Source organism: Corvus brachyrhynchos, unplaced genomic scaffold (assembly GCF_000691975.1).
Source record: "Corvus brachyrhynchos isolate BGI_N302 unplaced genomic scaffold, ASM69197v1 scaffold175, whole genome shotgun sequence".
Classification (NCBI taxonomy): domain Eukaryota; kingdom Metazoa; phylum Chordata; class Aves; order Passeriformes; family Corvidae; genus Corvus; species Corvus brachyrhynchos.
In genome coordinates this window covers 7,917,750-7,937,128 of record NW_008238448.1, presented here as the reverse complement: position 1 = coordinate 7,937,128, position 19,379 = coordinate 7,917,750, and the positions used below count along the sequence as shown (strand labels likewise).

The window sequence follows — 19,379 nt, the reverse complement described above, 5'->3', positions numbered from 1 at the left end:
GGGCGAGGCGGGGAGGCCTCTAGGTCATTATGCTGTTCTTTTGCTTTATAAAGACATAAAGTGATGGGGTTAACTCTTGTCTGAAGACATTCTTGCATATCTCTGAACCACAAGGTTTGTTGTGCTTGTCAAAGAAGGACATCAGATGAGTTTGGCACTTGTTCTCAGCTTGCCTGTTTTGTCTGATTCATGTCAATTTCTTGCACTTAACAAATGCTTTTTTGGTATTTGTTGGAGTTTAAATTAGTCTAATGGCTTTCCTATTGGTTTGCTAGGGATACAGGATGAATTTGAGGTGAACAGTTCTTGTTATCTAATTTTGTGTTTACTGTTGCTAACCTTTTCTTTTTCTGCTCTTACGGTTTTGTCCCTGCTGCTAATTTAATAATGCCCACAATTATTTTTGTATTCCTTCAGGAAAGCACTAAAAGAATTAGATTATTGAATTCATTATCAAAAGATAATACGACTGCTATCTATGGAATAAATCAGTTTTCTCACCTGTTTCCTGAAGAGTTCAAAGGTACATTTTCTGGTTGCTTCTAGTGCATTTTCTGTTATTTTTTTTTTTATTCTTTCCCAGAACCTTGTGTCTTTCACATTTACAGATTCTTCCTGTCCTGATAGTCAGGTAATTTACAATGGCTGGTACCAAACTGTAAGTACTTCTGGAGGATACAACAATCCTCTTCATGTTCTGTAGTCTTGCAAGGTTGAATTGCCCACAGCCTGAATATGTTTTAGTATTCAGGCAGTTCTATTTTTCCTTCTTTCTTCTGATGGTGCTTTAAAGCTTTTTTCAGTTGCAACAGTTTTTAAAAAGTAAGTAAATTTCGAGTAAATTCTCAAGTAAATTCGTATTCCCTACCCCGGCACAAAATCTGACTACAGTCCAGACAATGCTTGGAGGTCCATGGCTGCACAATGACAGCTGTGGCTTTCTGGAGCAATATGACATACTTATTTCATTTTTTCTAGAAAATTTGTCTGATACCTGATCTAACCTTCCCTTCTTGCTGTTCATGGCTGTTGTTACATTTTCTATTCATCAAAGGATTTAACATTTTCTTTTAATTTTAAATAATTAAACAAATTTTTTTAGTGAAAAAACAGCAACTTGCAGATATTCCAGAATCTTTACTTTATTCTCTTATTTTCTCCGTACATGGCTAAAAGAAAGTATTTTTTAAGTAAGTAAAATGTTTTGGAAATTTTCAAGTGAAATTTGTTTTGTGGAGTGGTTATGGTTATTGTTCAACTTCAGAAAATCTTCACACTTTTCTACCCACATTCCCTACATAGAGTGTTTTTGTTCTTTGTGGAACTGCAGAAATATTTACATTCATTCTGGAGTATAATGATTATTATAAAATACATGAATTTTCTATGGATTTTAGAATGAGATATAATCTCATGGTTGTAACTTTGTAGATCTTTGTAGATCTTTGTAGATCAAAGTTACCTCTGAATTCTAGTAAAGTTGTTCATGGGATTTTTTCTGTTCATAGATTTATAGATGTTTGTATTCTGTGTTTAGCTATTTACTTGAGAAGCATACCTCACAAACTTCCCAGATACATAAAAGTGCCAAAGTGGAAGGAAAAACCTCTGCCAAAGAAGTTTGACTGGAGGGACAAGAAAGTCATTGCACAAGTGAGAAATCAGCAAACAGTAAGTCCTGGTGTTTTCTGTTCCTGGTTCTCAGCACATAGGCTGTAGAGCACAGTGGAAGCTTTGCAAGGTTTTGCTTGAAGATTCCTTGGAGCACTGGCACCAGAATGGCTGGTTGAATGTACACAAAGTCATGTAGCATTTTATGCCAGGTGGTATTAGACTTTAAAGTATGAGGTGTAGAAGTTGTGCATTTAGAAACTGTGTGTAATTTTTTTTTGATCTAGTTAACTAATTCAGCAAATATTTTGCACCATGTGCGTTTTGTATTTTTCTGAAGGAACCAAGGTAAGTTTAGTACTTAACCTCATCCCCCTGGTTCACGTGGATAGGTTTAGATCCTTTCCTGTTGTTTTTCTGCCATGACTGAATCCCCTTGGCTGGTCACCATCCATATCTTTACCAATGAACTCCTCAGGGGATGCATTTGTGATAGGAGAGTAAGCAGACCCCACACAATTGCAGTTTATCCCAAAGTGATTATGGTCACTGGTAAAAAACAAGCTGTTAAATCCCCAGTGTCTCCTTTCCATGCTTCACTTAGGACCTTGTGAGGAATAAATCGTGCTTCTTATTTTAAAGAGCTTAGAACTGCAGTATAGATTGTAATTGTCTAAGAATTTTTCTATAATGTTTAATTTACTTTATCATTTCTTAAACTGTAATCTGTTTCTACAAAATTTTAGAAAAACTTGCTAATGTGGTTAAAAACCAGTTTCATCCTGAGGCCACATTTTTCTTTGGAAAACAGATATCTCACAGTAAAAAGCATCCTCAGACCTATCTTCAAGAGCAAAATTTCATCAGGAAGGAGTCCTTAAAGTAAGACACCCATAATGCATTTCTAGTTTTCACAGAGCAGTACAGGGGGGAAAACAGTTCAGCATTTTAAATGGATTATTACATTTCTTATTGCCTAAAAAACAGAGTTCAAGGATGATGTATTAAATGAAGAGCATTGCAAGACTCCTTTGCCTCTTTTCTTCTTTTCATATCAGGCTTCAAAAACAAAGCTGACTTTTGCTTTCTCCCCCATTTCCCTTTTCTCTCTCTCAGTGTGGAGGCTGCTGGGCTTTCAGCGTTGTAGGTGGCATAGAGTCTGCCTATGCAATTAAAAGAAACACCCTGGAAGAGCTCAGTGTGCAGCAAGTTATTGACTGCTCATACAATAATTACGGCTGCAACGGGGGATCCACTGTTAGCGCTTTGAGCTGGCTGAACCAGGTCTGAAACTCTTCATGAAAGTCTCAAAAGACTTCATCAGCTTTCATATTACCATTCTTATTTATTGGAAAAAATTGATGGAGAAGGTGAAATGTGCAGATTCTATTTTTTAAATGTGTGTGTGTGTGTGCATATATGCATACACATATGCATCAGTGTATAGGTATGTATGCTTATTTATTTAGTTTGGAACCAAGAGAGAATTTGTTCAAGCAGAATTGAAATCTGATTGGAACTTTATGCTCCATATATGTTCTTGTGAACATAACAAATCAGTCCACAGGGGTTGAAAATAACATTCCTGAATTCATTTGTAGGCATACAAGTACCGGAGTAGACAGATTCACTTATGCATATGCCATTTTGTGGATTTGAGGCACCAGCATCTGGGGAAAAGGAAGGATCTTGACATTTTCTCTTTTCAAATCTCAGTAGTTTCTGTTGCAAACACTGTAAAATTATATAAAACCTCGGAATGAAATGAACTGCTTGTACCTTTGTTTCATTTGCAGCCAAAACCATTGAAAATGCAGACAAAGTTTCTACGTCAGTTGTTGCTAACACATTTCATTTAGTGAAAAATTCAAAAAATAACATAGGTAAACAAAAACATTTTGGTGTCTTTGAAATAAAAAGTACTCTCTTAGCCTGAATTACAAGAATATAAAAAGAATTCTTCAGTTTTTTGAACTAAAAAAAACCCCCTTATTTTAAGAGACTGTAATTCTATCCCTGAAGAGTAATATACCCATGGCTAATAAGTCTAGATGACTTGTTTAAGTTTGAATATCAAGAACAACAAAGGATACTCACCTTGATTCCTGTGAAGCAGAATTCCCTCTTGCTTGGCAGCAGCAGGACCACAGATGAATTAGACTGAGGAAATCACTGTCATAAATATACTGTACTGCAGAAGACATGGAAAGTATAAGAGGCTGATCATACATCATATACTAGCATGAGAGTTAGATGCTAAGAACAGAATTGGACTTTACAGTATTTTATGTAACTTTTTGGGATATTTGTGCCTCTTGAACTTTCCCAAGGAGAGGGTAATTTTGTGTGTGGAAGTCATTTGAAGAGAATTCATTGAATGAGTATCTCTGTGTCTTGAAATTGACAGGATTGCTTATGAGGATAGTTTATACCAGAGATGCCTTTTAAATTTCATTCCTTATTTAAAGATTTCTGAATCCCTTCTGAAGCTGTCTCAGGGAACAAGGAAACTAGAGGTAGTAAATACATATTTCACAGTGTCACATTCTTATTTCTAATCCTGCCCAACACACACTTAATTTTGAGTGGGTTATGTGGTAGTTTTCTATACTTTTTGAGCTGCATAGTAGTAAAGTCAAATGCATTAAATTCTTACTCAATTACCTTCTTGCAGACAAAAGTAAAACTCGTGAGAGATTCAGAATACACTTTTAAAGCTCAGACAGGACTGTGCCATTATTTTGATCGCTCAGATTTTGGAGTTTCAATAACAGGATTTGCTGCATATGACTTCAGGTAGCTATTATTGATTCTTTTTATTTGCTGTACTTTCCTTCTGTGTTCAGCAATCATGGAATAAGCTGGAGTGAATAGTGCATTGACCAGGCAAAGGTTATGAGGCTGATTACATCAGTTCTGTAGCTGTGTAGGATTAATGCATTGATTAACTCCTTGACAGTAATGGCATGGCACAACGAATCCACTCAACACTGCTATCACTAAGCCTGTTCAAATGAGAAAGCTTGTGTCTTGAAATTAGGTCTTTTAAATTGGCTATAAACTGGAACATAGAGTTAGTTACAGTTTTTAATAAATGAACATTATACTGCTATATTATCAGAAACAGTAAAGCCTACCGATAGTAACTGGAATTTATTGAAAAATTAAGAAGCATTCAGTTACTTTAGTTCTCATGCATTTACATATCCACCCACATCTTCTCCAGCCCATGGCTTTAGAAACAGTGTTACCAACTGAATTCTGTAGACTTCAGCATTTTAGGCTCTGTGTGAAGAAACTTTGTTTCTGAGTTTTAGCCGTACAATACATCTACATACTGAATAAAGACAAGAAATACTGTTCCAACTAGGAATTGTGTTACTGCTCGATATAAGTAACTAAAATCAATCATATCTTTGCCAATCTCTATTTGCCAAATTTAGTTATTGAACATAATCATGCAGTGATGAAAATTTTCTGTTCCAGTATATTAGATAAATAAAGCTGTATGAGGATGCTAATGCTAAATGGCTGATAGTGGAAGTGTCCTGTGTTTTAATAAGTTTGAGACATATTTTAGTGTATTATTATGTATGAGAGGTACTTCTGTAGGTTTAAAAAGCAGTGGGAAATTCTAATATGGACTAATGATTTGTCCAAAGCTGGTTTTGATTGAGAAGAGTGATGTACAAAAAGTATGTAGTGCTCTCTATTGCCCACTAGCTTGACCTAGAAACCTGCTGCTTTTTAATAGCATTATGTCTTTGGATCTGCACCTGTCCCATAGTTTGTGTGTCCTGTATTTTTATGACTGTGTTGTAGTATATGAAATACATAATTACTGATGTGTGTTATGTGGTATGTAGAACTTGGAGGAAAGAGTTTAGTTATTTGATTTTTAAACTGTCCTTAACAAGTAGATTACAATCACTCTAATCACTTAAGTGTGCTAACTTCAGTAACTTAGCATTTTTACTCACTTCTTTCACAGTGGTCAAGAAGAGGAAATGATGAGGATGCTTGTCAGCTGGGGCCCTTTGGCAGTGACAGTCGATGCCGTTAGCTGGCAGGATTATCTCGGTGGAATCATACAATATCACTGCTCCAGTGGAAGAGCAAACCATGCTGTTCTTATCACTGGTTTTGACAGAACAGGTGCGTTTCCACCAGCTGAACTTGAGCACAGTAGGTTTGTTTTACTTGCTACTTGCCTTTTGTGGGACAAGTGATTAAAATCCAGAACTTGGTTTTCTTTTGGAAGCTGTTTGGTTTGATGTCACATCAGTTCTGGAAACGTAGCCTGATCCCAGGAGAAAAACTCTTTTTTTTTTCTGTTGTTCCTTCAGTTCTGTGGGACTTCATCCTTGTAAAGTCAAGAACATGGCTGTGTGTGTCTCTTATGCTAGAAGTGCCCATATCCAGTCTTCCCATACCAGAATATTAGCTCTGTTCTGGATATGAACAACAGTTGGTTTCACTGGCCTGTATCATCAATCCATCAGAAACTATGAGATACTAAAATGCTAATTAATTCTGTGGAGTGTTAGGAGGCCAAAGCTTCCCAAATTTCGTGCTGTCTCTTGTTCATGAAATGAATGTCTCTTGCAGGTAGCATCCCTTACTGGATTGTACAGAACTCTTGGGGGCCGACATGGGGAATAGATGGCTACGTTCGTGTTAAGATAGGCAGCAATATCTGTGGTAAGTCTGACAAAAAATAAGTAAGGTGGTAAAGGCCATGGGCTGGGATATGTTTCTCAATGGCTGTAAAAAAGTAATATAATACATATAATAATGTAACAGAGGTATAATGGGATCCTCAGAGAGGCAGTACAAATCACTGCTATACTTCAAAACAGGTTAAATGAGTCCAGATGGAAAAATAAATAAAGTGGCTGCTAGTTCAACGAAGCCACCTAGTTGAATGATTGAAAAGCACCATGTAAAGGTAAAGCTGTATGAGACATAAATAATCAAAGTACTGTTGTCCCTTACCAGGTAGAGGTAATTGTAGAGCATCCAGCCATGTGTGGTGGTTCTAGGTGGGTGCCATCACTGTACTCGCTGTAGGTAAAACAGCTGCTGTCCTTGTCTGCTTGGTGCCATTATCTCTGGGCTCAGCTCAGCAAACAAGTGTGAAAAGCGAATCTGCCTGGGAATTGTGCACCCTGCTTGTGGCTTTTCTTGCAGGACAGAGATACATCTTTTTATAGTGCTAGTTTGATCTCCTGCCCTATTATTGTTTGCATGAAATTTTTCTTTGTATTTGGGGGATTTCTTTAGCATTAATTACCCAGTTTCTGCTGGATACAGAGGTAAGACAAGTCAAGCTCCTGTTTATCATTAGATTGCTGAACCAGATTGGTGGGATATTACCACTACATAGGAAGCGTTGTGTATCTGTTGTAATTTTATGTATTAGAGTAACCCCTTGGCTTTCCCTTCCGCATGTGTTTCACAGTAGCTCTCAGCCACTGCAAAAGGTGTTAGATTACCCAAGACTTCTGCAAATAAAGAACAGACAACATTCAGTTTGCCTGCACTTAGTAAAGATCAGAGCAATGTATCCAGTCATAGCTTTCTCGTGTTGCTGAATCTTTTGTTCTAACTGTTGCTGTGTAAGCAATTTGGAAAGAGAAATTTAGTAGTGATAAAGCAAGTCAATAATAGAGATGGCAGGGAGAACAGATGTGTTATTTTCAAAACCTGTTCTTTCAAAAAGCAGGGTCTTTCACATTTTTTGCAGTTTGCCACACCAGAACAATCCAGCAAAGGACAGGTGCTCTGATAGCACCAGGATACAAAATTTTGAACATAAAAGCAGAGGAAGGAGGAGATTAGGTTTTCAACTATACATAGTGCAAGGCAAGGAAGAAATTAAATAAAAGGGTTGCAGCTGATTCCCTGGATTCCTACTGTCATAGCATGGAGGGGAGGGGGCATTGTATGAATATGAATTCTGGGAAGTCTCCAGTATTTATTAAAACCAAATTTTATTTCCTTTATAGGTATAGCAGATACAGTTTCAGCAGTATTTGTTTGACACGTAGCTGGGCCTCTACAACTGATCAAAGACCACAAGTATCATTAGGACATACACTGTATATGAAGGTGTAATTCAAAACAACGTCTTTAAATATAACAAATGGCTGTAAGGGCAATTCCTGCAACTCCTGGCTGAAGTTGTTAAAAATGCTTTTATTTGAAATGTGTGTTGTGTGCCAAATTTCTCATGGAGTAAGAAGACTCAGAATCAACTCCAGAGTGCACAAAAAGAAGTTACGAAGATGGACTGAAGCCTCAAATGTGAGCTTTATCCAGGTGTTGAATACTACTCCATAGAAAAATCTTGAAAGAAAAGAAGTGATGGCAAATGAGAAGGAAAAAAATCAATAGTATAAGAGTATATTTGAAATTATTTGAATATAAGAAGAGTCATGAGTAACAGTTTACAAAGTCAGCAATTACAGAATACATCAAATAGAGTGAGTGTTGAATTTCCCTCATTACTTGAATTCAGAGGTGGGACTTGGTGGTAATGAAAAAGGGGTTCCAGCTTCGCTGACCTCTGAAACTGCAGCTGTGGGCAAATGTAACTAGAACTCACAACCAAACATGTAATTCTAAAATGCTCTGAATTTTTCACCTGGAATGCTTTACCTGTATCTTTTAAGGAGGCCTACTAGAAAAAGTATTGAAGAAATTCTGTTAATTTTACACTCAATTACTGCACCATGTTTTTAGATTAGTTTTTTATAACCTTTTTATGACAAATGCAGTGAGTATTTATAATAGCCTGTTCTAATTGTTAATATTTTAAATGAAAGGAAGACCAAGTATGGTGTTTCTTTACTTCAGGTTTTGCTACTTACTGAATTTACTTGGCTGAAAACTTCAGTTGAACAAAATGTGAAGTCTTCTGTACTCTGACTGTTGTGTAGTCTGGCCTTCCCTGAGTGGCTTACAAACAACAGATAGCACACTTCCATAACTGGAAAACAACTGCCAAAGTTCCTAATAGGCATAGATAAGAGTAATGTAGTCATAGCAATATGAAACACAGATGTGCCACCAGTGTTTTTGAGGTGCTACTGCCAGGTATAAGTACCCTGAGATGCTGCAGTAGAGAGAACTTACCAGAAATTCCAGCCTATGTGTCTTTCCAAAGGAAGCACTTAAAAAGACAAAGGTCCATTTAATGAGAAGATGACACTGCTTTATCAGTATTCTATAGCCAAAGTTGCCTTTTATTATATACCAATTTGAATAAAAACCACTTTAAATGCCTGTCATACTCTTGTTTGAACTTTATAGTTTGCTTTAGAAGAAGACTTAACAAAAGATGAGCTTTAATACTGCTTTATTTGAAATGCAAAGTAAGTACTTATAATCTGCTATTTTTAACAGTATTTCTACGTAAGGGATTTACATTCACATGTAACCCATAGATAGCAACATGATTCTTGATGTATTACAGGTTCAGGATGCTTTGGTTTCTACAGATTCAGGACCTACTCTTTTGAATCTAGCTTTTGAAACTTGTAACCCAAAATTCCTTTTGAAATTGCACTAGAGCTCAGAAACAAATATTCTTCTGAAGGCAATGAGACTGATTATATCCTCAACTAGACATTAGGCAAACAAGCAAATACAAAACTATGTACAAATAAGTCATGATCATAACAATTGCATGTAATTTTCTCCCTTTCTCTAGGTGTAGGCTTTAAGAAGTCAACTAAGAGTTAAATTGGTCATTAGGTTGAATTGGGGTATCATTGTACTCGTAATGTGGGCTAACTCAACACAGATTTATTTTTTCTACAAGCAATTACTTTCTTTCACAAGCCAATTATACTATTCACAAAGGTGTCATACATAAATACATATTTACACGCCCACACTCTTTGTGAGAATAGCTGGTAGCACCACTCAAGGTGAAAGTCAGGAAGTTCTTTACAGCAACCAGCCTAGAAAGGCAGGCTAGTCAGAGTCATCACTGCTGAAGTAGGAGCTGTCACAGTATTCTGCTGTGTAAAGGAATTTATGAATGGTTGGGTTCATCTTTGGTATCCAGTGTCTTGGCACTAGAAATGTTGAAAGATTGAACAAATCCACAAACACCTTGTATCTGTCACTGAAAAAGACAATCGGAACAATAATTCCATCAGCATAGAAGGCCATAATTTCTAAATCCTCTGTAACCATTCCTTCTCATGTATTTAATAAGATGCCTTGCACTAACCCTCCTGAATATTGCAGAGCAAGAATCCGGTCCTAACTTTTTAGGGCATAGCAGATTAGGCTTAAAAAGGAAGTAGGGTTCTATAGTAACATCTTTCTTCTGAGAATTCAGAGTACGTAGGGTGTGATCTCTAGTAGAATTTATCTAGAAACAATCTTAACCTGACATGAAGGAAGAGTGGGAGAGCTTTCTAAAATCCACAGTGGACATTTAATTTTCACTAGCAGTCTAACCATCCACTTTCTACTCTGCCCTCTCTTCCAATGGTTGTGATAGTAGTTGCTCACAGCCATACATGGTGGTTCAGTGCTCTTTGAGAACAAACCTCAAAGATCCTCCTGTAAGGAGGTAGTGCAATTAGAGGTCATGCCAGGGAATAAAGAAGCTCAGTTACACAGTAGCTGGGACTCACTTCCAGCCTGTGTCACCTCTGTGGACTTGGGCTAGCTGGCACACAAACTAAACAATGCAGGGTTAATATTATTGCTAGCACTGTAACACCTGGACCCCTTGGCTGCAAATTATAGATGGCATTTTGTGTGAGTGATCAAAAGGAATCCTTACTCCCTAGAAGCCTTGGAATTTATATATGTCACTGATAAATAAATGTACAACAACCAGGTGGAGATGCTAGAGTTCTAGAAAGAGAAGCAGCAGCCCTTTGGCCTCCAGTGAGCCATCTGAAATAAGTCTCCCAGCATTAGAGTATTTATGAACTGCATTACTGCAGGTAACAGGGGAAACATGTTATTCCTACCTCACTGTTGAGCGCAAGTAGTGGTAGCCTGATGAGCCTCCAGTGCCAGCCTTGCTGCCAATCATTCTGTGCACCAAACAGACATGGTTATCTAAATGATACAACAGGAGAAAATGGCACATGGTCAGTGTTTAGATATAACTAAAGAGTCACATTTATTAAAGGTCATTCAGAGATCTTTACAGGGCTATAGAACTATTAGGTCTTCAGCAATGCAGGATTTAATTCTGCCATTCTTCAGTCAATTAATACAAAATTATTGTTACTTCAGAATGAATACGCTAATTATTAAACATTACTATGTTCTGTTAGTACAGAATTATATATTCAGTTATGTATGCCTAGATAGGGAAGGAGCAGAAGGAATGTTTGCATATAAAGACATGTCATTATGACCACTTGGGATACATTGAAAAATATATAATTGGCCTTGAAATAAGATAGTACACTTAAAGCCCGTCATACAAGTGGTAGCTATACCTATGTATCTAATGGTCACAGAAGCAGCTCTTTATCTTTCCTCTTGGCTGAAGTACAAACAAAAAAAAAAAGTCATTCCTAAAGCATGAACTCCAAAGCTCAATTCTTAGACTGGGTGTAACTCAGAGACAGAACAATTTATTTGCGTCCAGAAGAGGGAGTGTCACAGTCAAAAAAGTCAAACTTACATCTCCATTTAGTCATGAGCACATCGAGATCCATAAGGGAGGTAAGAAGCTGAAAGGGAACCTGGAAACGAGGCTCCTCCCTTGGAAAGTGAAAGAGAAGAGTGAGACCTCTTAGCATGTGCTGTTATTTTTCAAAGTTGCATTTCACCAATGCTCAGTGACTTAAAGTATAGTTTTCCAAAATTAGTACTGAAATATCGGTAGATATTTCAACAAATGCTTCTGCCATGTAAGTCTTGATCTGCCCCTTTTCCCTTGTACTTGGAAAAGGACACCAAATCTTTCTAGGACAGGTAGAACAAGGCATTTACTAGTCACAATCGGAGAAGCAGCATCTGATCAGACAAGAACCAGCTGCCCAGAGGGGATGTGCAACCTCCATCCTTGAAGATACTCAGAACTTGGCTGAACACGGCCCTGAGCAGCCTGGTCTGACCTTCGAGCTGTATCTGACTAATCAGGGTTCCTGTGGAGGGCTGAAGTAGATTGCTCTCCACAGCCTGTTCCAGCCTAACTAAACCTGGGCTGCTGTTCTTACCCTTCACCTCTCCTCCTGCCAGTCACCATCAAAGAAACACAGCATTACCTGTAAAAGTAGATCATCAAGGCCCCCTTCAGTGCTTTGTAGGACAGTCGTCTCTCTCCTGCAAGATAAAAGTGTCCTTAGTTTGTTGCTCATTCTCCCGCAATTTTAATGTTATTATGTGGTTATAAATAAGATGTATAAAACATACAAAGTGCATATTGACATATGGTAATGCAATCTACCTTTACTGAGCAGATGTTCATGGCGTTTTTCATCAAATAATGAAAGTAATACGTCTCTCTGTTTTTGGAATTCAGACAATAAGTCATCTTTTTCTTCTGATTCTGCCTTGGCCTTTGGTATTTAAAACAAAGACAAGTTTTAGAATTCAGTAGGGAAAATTAAGCACTTGAATGACTCATTATGCAACTTTTATTTAAATAAATACTCTGAAGTTTGCATCTTAGATGTAAGAACTGTATTTGCAAATAAGATACATGAGTCACTGTCCTTTGAAAAGTACAATTACCAAGAAATGTACAATTAAATAGATTCCAGCATAACTCAGATAAATGAATATTCAAACAAGCTGGCAATTTATCACTTATTTTGGTCTAGAGGCCTTAAAAAAATTTAATTTGTTTGAAGTCTGATTTATTTGTTTTCAAGGCAAAAAAATTACATCCTTGCAGAGCTGTGGGCAAGAAAATTGTAAATAAAAAAAGTTTAGATAAGTTAGAAAGTCATAAACAGATATTCTCCGGAAGTTGACTAATTCTTTTTTTTTTTTTTCATTAAAAATGAAAAAATTAAAAATGTTATTTAAAGCCACAGGTCTTAAAATATTCAGGGATTTTCTAGTCCTTTTTTGCCAGCATAATTCAAATGATCACATAGCAGCGAATTGCCATATACTGTTAAACAGAAATGGACTGTTTATGGTGACAATCCATATTCACAGCTTAGGGGCCCAAACTTCATATTTACTGTGGATTGTAGATGCAAGTACTAACTAAAGGTGGATTTCAGCAGAATCAAGTTCAGCCCTCCCATTGATACTAATCCATCCCTTTTGCCATCAAAATCATCCATGTATCTCATGTTTTAAATCATTTTAGATGTCAAATTTAAAAAATATTCCTATTTCCTTAAGAATTTGCATTTTTTTCTGCTTCTTGCAGACAGAGACTGATGAAGATTAAGTGAAGTGAGTGAGAAACTGTGAGTGAGCCAAAAGTTCAACTTATGGCAGACTATCATTTTGCCAGATGTCTTTGCTTATGGGTAGTTCAAGAGTACACTCTGTACCTGTATCAAGGCAAATTCCTCTTCCAGACCTTTTAAAACATTCTCTTCAAATTGTCCCCAAAAATCAAATTCTTCTGAATCGAGTCCTGGAGTTCTTTCCAGCCATGCCTTTAATAATAATAATAGTAATAATATTAGTAGTAGTAGTAGTAATAATAATAGTAGTAATAATAATAGTAGTAATATGTACAAACAATAACAAGGCAAGTGCATTATCCTAGAATTACAAGTTATAGCAACATAAATTATACTACTACAGTTCTGGTTTAGTATCCTGTAGAAGTGCTTATTGCTAAATTCAGCATGTCCATGCAGATAATTTACACCTGCATAATGGTGCCATACCAACCCCCCTCAGCTTCCAGATTGAACGGCCAGTGTTGGAATACAGAAGCTGTCTCATTCTAAGGATATCATTAAAACAAACTACAGGAAAACAAATCTTATTCTACATATATATATATATAGAGTAATATTAATGATAAATCTCAGAAGGAAGATACAGAGCCATCTATAGTTTTTAACCTCTTGAATAGCCATCACCAACAGTGGGACTATTTTTAAAGTTTTCTTCCCAGAAGGGCCTACAGTCATGAAAACATGCAAATGAAACAGTACATTTACATTCTCAGTTCACACTTCCACAATGCGATTTGCCAGTTTAACAGCCAGAATTTTCAGATGAAAGGAGATGCTGTGAAAAGTCAGTTGGTTTACTAACAACTAACTCTCTTTCATGCAAAATTTGTAAAGAATCCAAAACACAATTGACAGAGGATTTGCCGGCACGCTTGCTTCTCTTAAGGTAGGAGAATTTGTCGCTGACACTAATGAAGGACATTCTCAGGAGATGGGGGAAAATGAAGCAGGGCTTAAGACAGACACTGTTACCTCCACAAGTTGCAGTAGTGTTGGTTCTTGTTCTGATTGAAGCAGTAGTTCATAATCCTGTCCCTTGAAGTTATCACGGTAATGCCTTCTGTTGTAAGGGACTCTCAGACTCTGGGGAACGCCAATCTTGTTCTCTAGCAAGCGAAACTGCAGGCTCTGAAAACCTGAGGCTGGGCTTAGGTGGTATCTTTGGGAACAAAGGAAAAGAAGATACAAAAATGCAGGATGTTATTTTACAATGGTGAGTTTATCTTTTTCTCAGAAAACCCCACCCATATTTCATATTTGAAGAATAACAAACAGCTATCTCAGCATTTTTTTATATGACTGCATTTAAGAAAAGAAAAAAAACATGGAACCTTAATGCAACTACAATGTTTGTACAACAATCTTATTTTCTATTTCTATCTTGTTTGTGCATACAGAGATACATTCACACATTTATGTTTACACTGTGTTTTAAAATGGCAGCTTTGTGCACACAATGTACAGGAGGCAACATTAGTGAATGCCATTTTTTTTCCAAACAGAACAGGCAGTTTCACACCAAATTGCTATTACAAAAATTTTCACAGCAAAAAAGTGTCAACAAATGCACTTTAAAGTCTTGCTATACAGCATAATTCCTATATATTACTACATATATGTGTGCAATATTATATATTGCCTTATTCTATACAGTAGAATAATGTTCAGAAAAACTTCCAGTGGGTTTTTTTGAGGGATTCATTAATGGGAGTCTTTTCGAGTTAAATCATCTGACCATGCTGAAAAACAATTACTAGTGAAAGTAACCTGAAATCCTACATTGCTAGATAATTGTAATGCATTTTGAATAGCGAGTACAAGACCTGACAGAGGCAGATCACTGATTAAATCTTAGGTTTACTTATCAAATGACAGTATGTGGTTGAAAAGGTGAAGGAAGTATGGATCAAAACAGCCGATTAGCCCATGGATTTCCCCGGCTGTAATGTAATGATAGATGATACAGACATTTCAAACTTTAAAAAAGTGAAGAGAAATTGTAGTTTCCTGCTCTTTTTATTAGTGAACATTAAAAGATAGAAGGAAAAGGGTTCCAAAATGCAGAAGTGGATGGGATGCTGGATGGCACTGAGGTCACCAGGCAGACAGATATGCACAAATGACACAAGCAGAAGAACAGGGAAGGCAAACAGTGGATGAAACTGTCATGCATGGTAGTGTGGTGGAAGGACCTAGATGTAGTGAGGGAGGAGAAAGAAATGCCATGGGAGAAGTGAGACAAGCCAAAGGATCCCAGAGAATGCCTGGGCAGAAGGCAGAAGAGCTACCCACCACCGAGCCCAGCAATACACTGAGCTGCTACTGGAGAGCAGAAATAATTGGGGAAAAAGGACAAGGGACAGCAATGCTTCCTTCAGCCACTTGAAGCCTCCAGCGCTGCAGACCCAAGGAAACACCATGCAAACCAAGACAGCTGAAATGCCTGTTTGATAATCTAGAGGGAGTGCATTTCTCCCACCCAAGCATTTCTATGATTTGCCATAGAACAAGGCTTCAGCTCTGCAGTGCCAAATTTCAACTAAATTGTTAACAGAACCATGAGCTATTTGTGTTTTTTCTGCTGTTTTAACTTTTGACTCTGAAACCAGTCAGCAGCACCCTGCCCCAAAACGTCAACACTTGTACTTCTTTGCAGAACACGCTGGACTCACACTCGGGCTCAATTTCGTAATTGACCCTTGCACTTTAATGTCATGTTTGCCTCTCCAAGGTGAGTTCTCAGCTTGCTGAAAAACACCAGCAGGCATGCAAAACTCACAGTCAGTTCTAAGGATGGGAATTACCAGCTTACTGGTGGATTACTGTGTGGAATAAGAAGTCTTCACCTGAAATCAAAGAAGTCCAATGCAGTCATAGTTTCCAAAACTGAGAATTGTTCCACAAGTAATTTCAGAATCAGTGAAATTCTGTTCATTCGAGTAATAACCTTCAGCATGTTTCTCTCATCTCTTACCTGTAGAAAAAATAAAGATCATTACCAGACAGAATGGTGTTTTCTCTAGATCCTACCTAGTTATTTCATGTCTTTTCACTGTTGTACATCACTACAGTTCCCAAGTCCTTCCCATGTGAAATCCATAGCAGCAGAATCTCATATGGAATAGAGCACTCTGGTTTCAACTGAAAACTGAAACTATAATTTTCACAGATTGAAATCTGTTTTTTTCTGACTGATGTTACATTACAAGTAGGCCTATCATATAGGGATTTTTCTTTTCTATGTTTTTGACTAAAATAGAAGTCAAAGAAATTACATTCTAAAGCAAAATAATTTATGAATTCCAATAATTACAATATTATTGTAACTTCATATTACATAATACAAAAATTATATACTTTCTGTTATAATTACTTCCAGAATGATTCCTATTTTTGTGAAGGAACAAGCCATAAGGCAGGTATGGGAATTACTTAGAAGTTGAGAAGCAGAATATCTGACAGCTACATCAGGAGAGCGCATCTAAAACATGTTCATCAGAAATGTGCAGTAGCAAGCAGAGAAGAAGAGAAAAGTGGGAAATAGAAAAAAAGTGGTGGGAAATAGAAAATATTAAATGGAGAATACAGAAGTTCTTTGTTTGGCTAAGTTGAACACTTTGCCTGCAGAGGTGTCTGCTAAAATTCCTTTCAGTTTCAATGGGATTAAACTTCTCTCTAAAATCTGGGCATGCAACCAGGAAATATCAAACTACAAAAAATGGCAAATGATAATCATTTCCCTAATTGCTTGGCTGTGTACTTGACCTTAACATTGACATTTCAAATTCTAATTACAAGCATGGCTTCATTTTTCACAAAAATAAATATTGAAAGATTATTCTTCTTAAGAACTGATTTTGGTCAGTTATAATTTGATAAAATGTTAAACTAAAAAGCCAATGAAATTAGGAATATAGTGGGCAACAGAGAACATTTTCATTGCACCTTGTGAAAATAAGGTTCCTTTTTTCAGTCTGGTCTAGTTTCAAATTTACTTTGTAGACACATGGTCATGATGTCCTCAAGGTATTTCTCAAACTGCATGCAGTCAGTTTTTTCTGTGGATGTAGTATCAAGTCAAGAGTTTTCCATTGTTGCCTATTGTTATAACATGTGTTTAACTTTGGACAAATGCAAAGAGTTCAAATCTGTAGACTTCAAAAACTGAGCAAATGCAGAAATGACTTTTCAACATAAAAATTCTTGTGAGCCTTCTGCTTTTCAGTTTTGCCTCTGAGGCTGCTTTTTCTGCAGTAGAATATCTCCAACTTACGTTTCTGCAGTTACCCAGCACTAGCAGAAGAATATGAGAGCATGGCCAATGAAATTGGCCTTGAAAGGTGATCTACACAAAAGGCAAACTTCCAGAGGAAATAAGATTTTGCTGATCAAAGATCTGTAGTATCAGGATATAAGAGCCACTTGGCCAAATTTTACTTGGTCTTTTGATGCTGTTTCTAAAAAGAGCACTTGTTGCTTTAGTAACCCCAAGTATATCAGGCTCAGAGGCAGAAAACAAGAGAGAAACAGGGCTGAATTTTCCAAAAATTAATATTTGTTTTTAACTTACATGACCATTTTGAAAGATCACTCGCACAGAGTCCATTTCCCACAAAATCTGCTTAAACCAAAGTTCATATGCTACAACAAGAAAGACACTGTTAGCATCAACTTCAAGGTTACTTTGTTTTTTCTTCTTAGCACCAAGAAAGAAAAATTCTTGCATGTTGATTTGAAATGAATGGCCTGCATTGACACTGCCAGTGCACAAGAAGATGCTGACACATACACTCTTACTTGTTACAGTATTCTGTCCTTTACTGAAAGTATTCCATGAAATAATCTAGAGTCGGGAATATTGACAGAATTTTTAAAAATAAGTTTTAACATGTCAGATATTTGATCTACAGATTGTTCATTACAAAAGGAGGAAAGAGAAAATCCAGATCTGATACTTCAATAAAATCTAACTCCAGAGCTGCTTACAATCTGCATGTTTTCTGTCAATAACAGAAAACATCATCAGGCCAGGCTCTGGAAAATAGGCAGATATGGGCATTATGGAGTGCCTAACCAGTGTGCTGATTTCTAGACAGATTCTAGGTGGTTAAAACTGGATTGAAGTTTCAGAGAAGGCACAAAGCAACACACAAAATTTGCCTACAATAAACTGCATAGCAGCCTGTTGCTTGGACGACACCAAGATTTTCACCACCTTAATTTCTCTGAGAATAAAACCATCCATACCTTGGTTTACCAAATCCAAAGGTTATACTTATTGTGGATACAAAAATGCTGTTAGTGAGAAATTTTCCTGCTCCTTTCTAAGCCCGTGGGATACTTTTCTCTCTCACGAGGATATTTGCAGAAGTTCTGTTAACTATGAACACCTGCGACCTTGTAGAACTATGCTTATGGTACAGTAGAAAAATATTTTGACAATGGATGCTTTAGGATTCTAGCCAATCACCCCAGGGGGTGTCTGATCCTTTGTCCAATTACACTATGAAGAAAAAAGTCTATAACAGAGTTTGTAAAATAATTAAATGATTCAATCTTGTTGCACAATTCCTGCCTGCTGGATCTTCTGTCCTCTCCTCCCTACGGCTGCGGGATACAGTAATAACTTATGGCTTCACAAGCATAGAGTTGATTACAGTCTTACAAATTATATAGGAATATATACAAATATGAAAGCAGATAAAAGACAGAGCTATTGCTGTGCTAGTGTCTAAAATGAAAACAAATTGTGAATTGCATGTGTCGGCACCGAATAACTCCCTGTGGCAAAAATGTTGGTCAACCACCACTACACTCCTCCACTTACCTTGATGCGTCACAATGAAAAGATGCTCATCGTGGATTTTCTTCCCTTTCTTCTCACTCTCAAGTTCTTGAGCATTCAATATTTTGTTCAGCTTAAAAATAAAGGTAAGACTGTTCTGTAAAGCTCTCAATTCTACTATTAGCAATGGTAGTCCTACTGTGTATAGCTAATTTTTAAGGATAATATTTTTTAAAAATACACAAACAGACATCACACTCCAGGTTCTATGAGAAGTTTGACTAAAGTGTCTCAGGTATGACTTTTACTTTTTAACTTAAAAAACATCTTGCCTAAAATGGAACATTTAGGTACCTCAAGTAATAAAGCTTTGAAAATAATTTTAAGGGTAATTTATTTTTTCAGACATCACACTCCAGGTTCTATGAGAAGTTTGACTAAAGTGTCTCAGGTATGACTTTTACTATTTAACTTAAAAAACATCTTGCCTAAAATGGAACATTTAGGTACCTCAAGTAATAAAGCTTTGAAAATAATTTTAAGGGTAATTTAGTTTTTTATAT

General features: G+C 36.8%; 2 protein-coding genes across 2 annotated transcripts in view; one reads left to right on the top strand and one right to left on the bottom strand.

Annotated features, from left to right (window-relative positions):
- CTSO (cathepsin O) overlaps positions 1 to 8,903 on the top strand; it is a 14,623-nt gene extending 5,720 nt beyond the window's left edge. Inside the window, exons 3-9 of the mRNA XM_008635721.2 lie at positions 418 to 523; positions 1,538 to 1,671; positions 2,728 to 2,895; positions 4,286 to 4,407; positions 5,603 to 5,766; positions 6,220 to 6,312; positions 7,620 to 8,903. Coding sequence (XP_008633943.1) covers positions 418 to 523; positions 1,538 to 1,671; positions 2,728 to 2,895; positions 4,286 to 4,407; positions 5,603 to 5,766; positions 6,220 to 6,312; positions 7,620 to 7,654 — 822 coding nt within the window. The 3' untranslated portion in view covers positions 7,655 to 8,903. The remainder of the gene's footprint in view (positions 1 to 417; positions 524 to 1,537; positions 1,672 to 2,727; positions 2,896 to 4,285; positions 4,408 to 5,602; positions 5,767 to 6,219; positions 6,313 to 7,619) is intronic.
- A 51-nt stretch (positions 8,904 to 8,954) lies between these two features.
- The window catches only part of TDO2 (tryptophan 2,3-dioxygenase), a 15,196-nt gene continuing 4,771 nt past the window's right edge, over positions 8,955 to 19,379 (bottom strand). The window contains exons 4-12 of the mRNA XM_008635661.2: positions 17,602 to 17,672; positions 15,878 to 16,005; positions 14,004 to 14,190; positions 13,113 to 13,220; positions 12,047 to 12,158; positions 11,865 to 11,922; positions 11,279 to 11,358; positions 10,611 to 10,701; positions 8,955 to 9,745 (exon numbers count right to left, since the gene is read on the bottom strand). Of these exons, the coding sequence (XP_008633883.1) occupies positions 9,592 to 9,745; positions 10,611 to 10,701; positions 11,279 to 11,358; positions 11,865 to 11,922; positions 12,047 to 12,158; positions 13,113 to 13,220; positions 14,004 to 14,190; positions 15,878 to 16,005; positions 17,602 to 17,672 (989 nt within the window). The 3' untranslated portion in view covers positions 8,955 to 9,591. The remainder of the gene's footprint in view (positions 9,746 to 10,610; positions 10,702 to 11,278; positions 11,359 to 11,864; positions 11,923 to 12,046; positions 12,159 to 13,112; positions 13,221 to 14,003; positions 14,191 to 15,877; positions 16,006 to 17,601; positions 17,673 to 19,379) is intronic.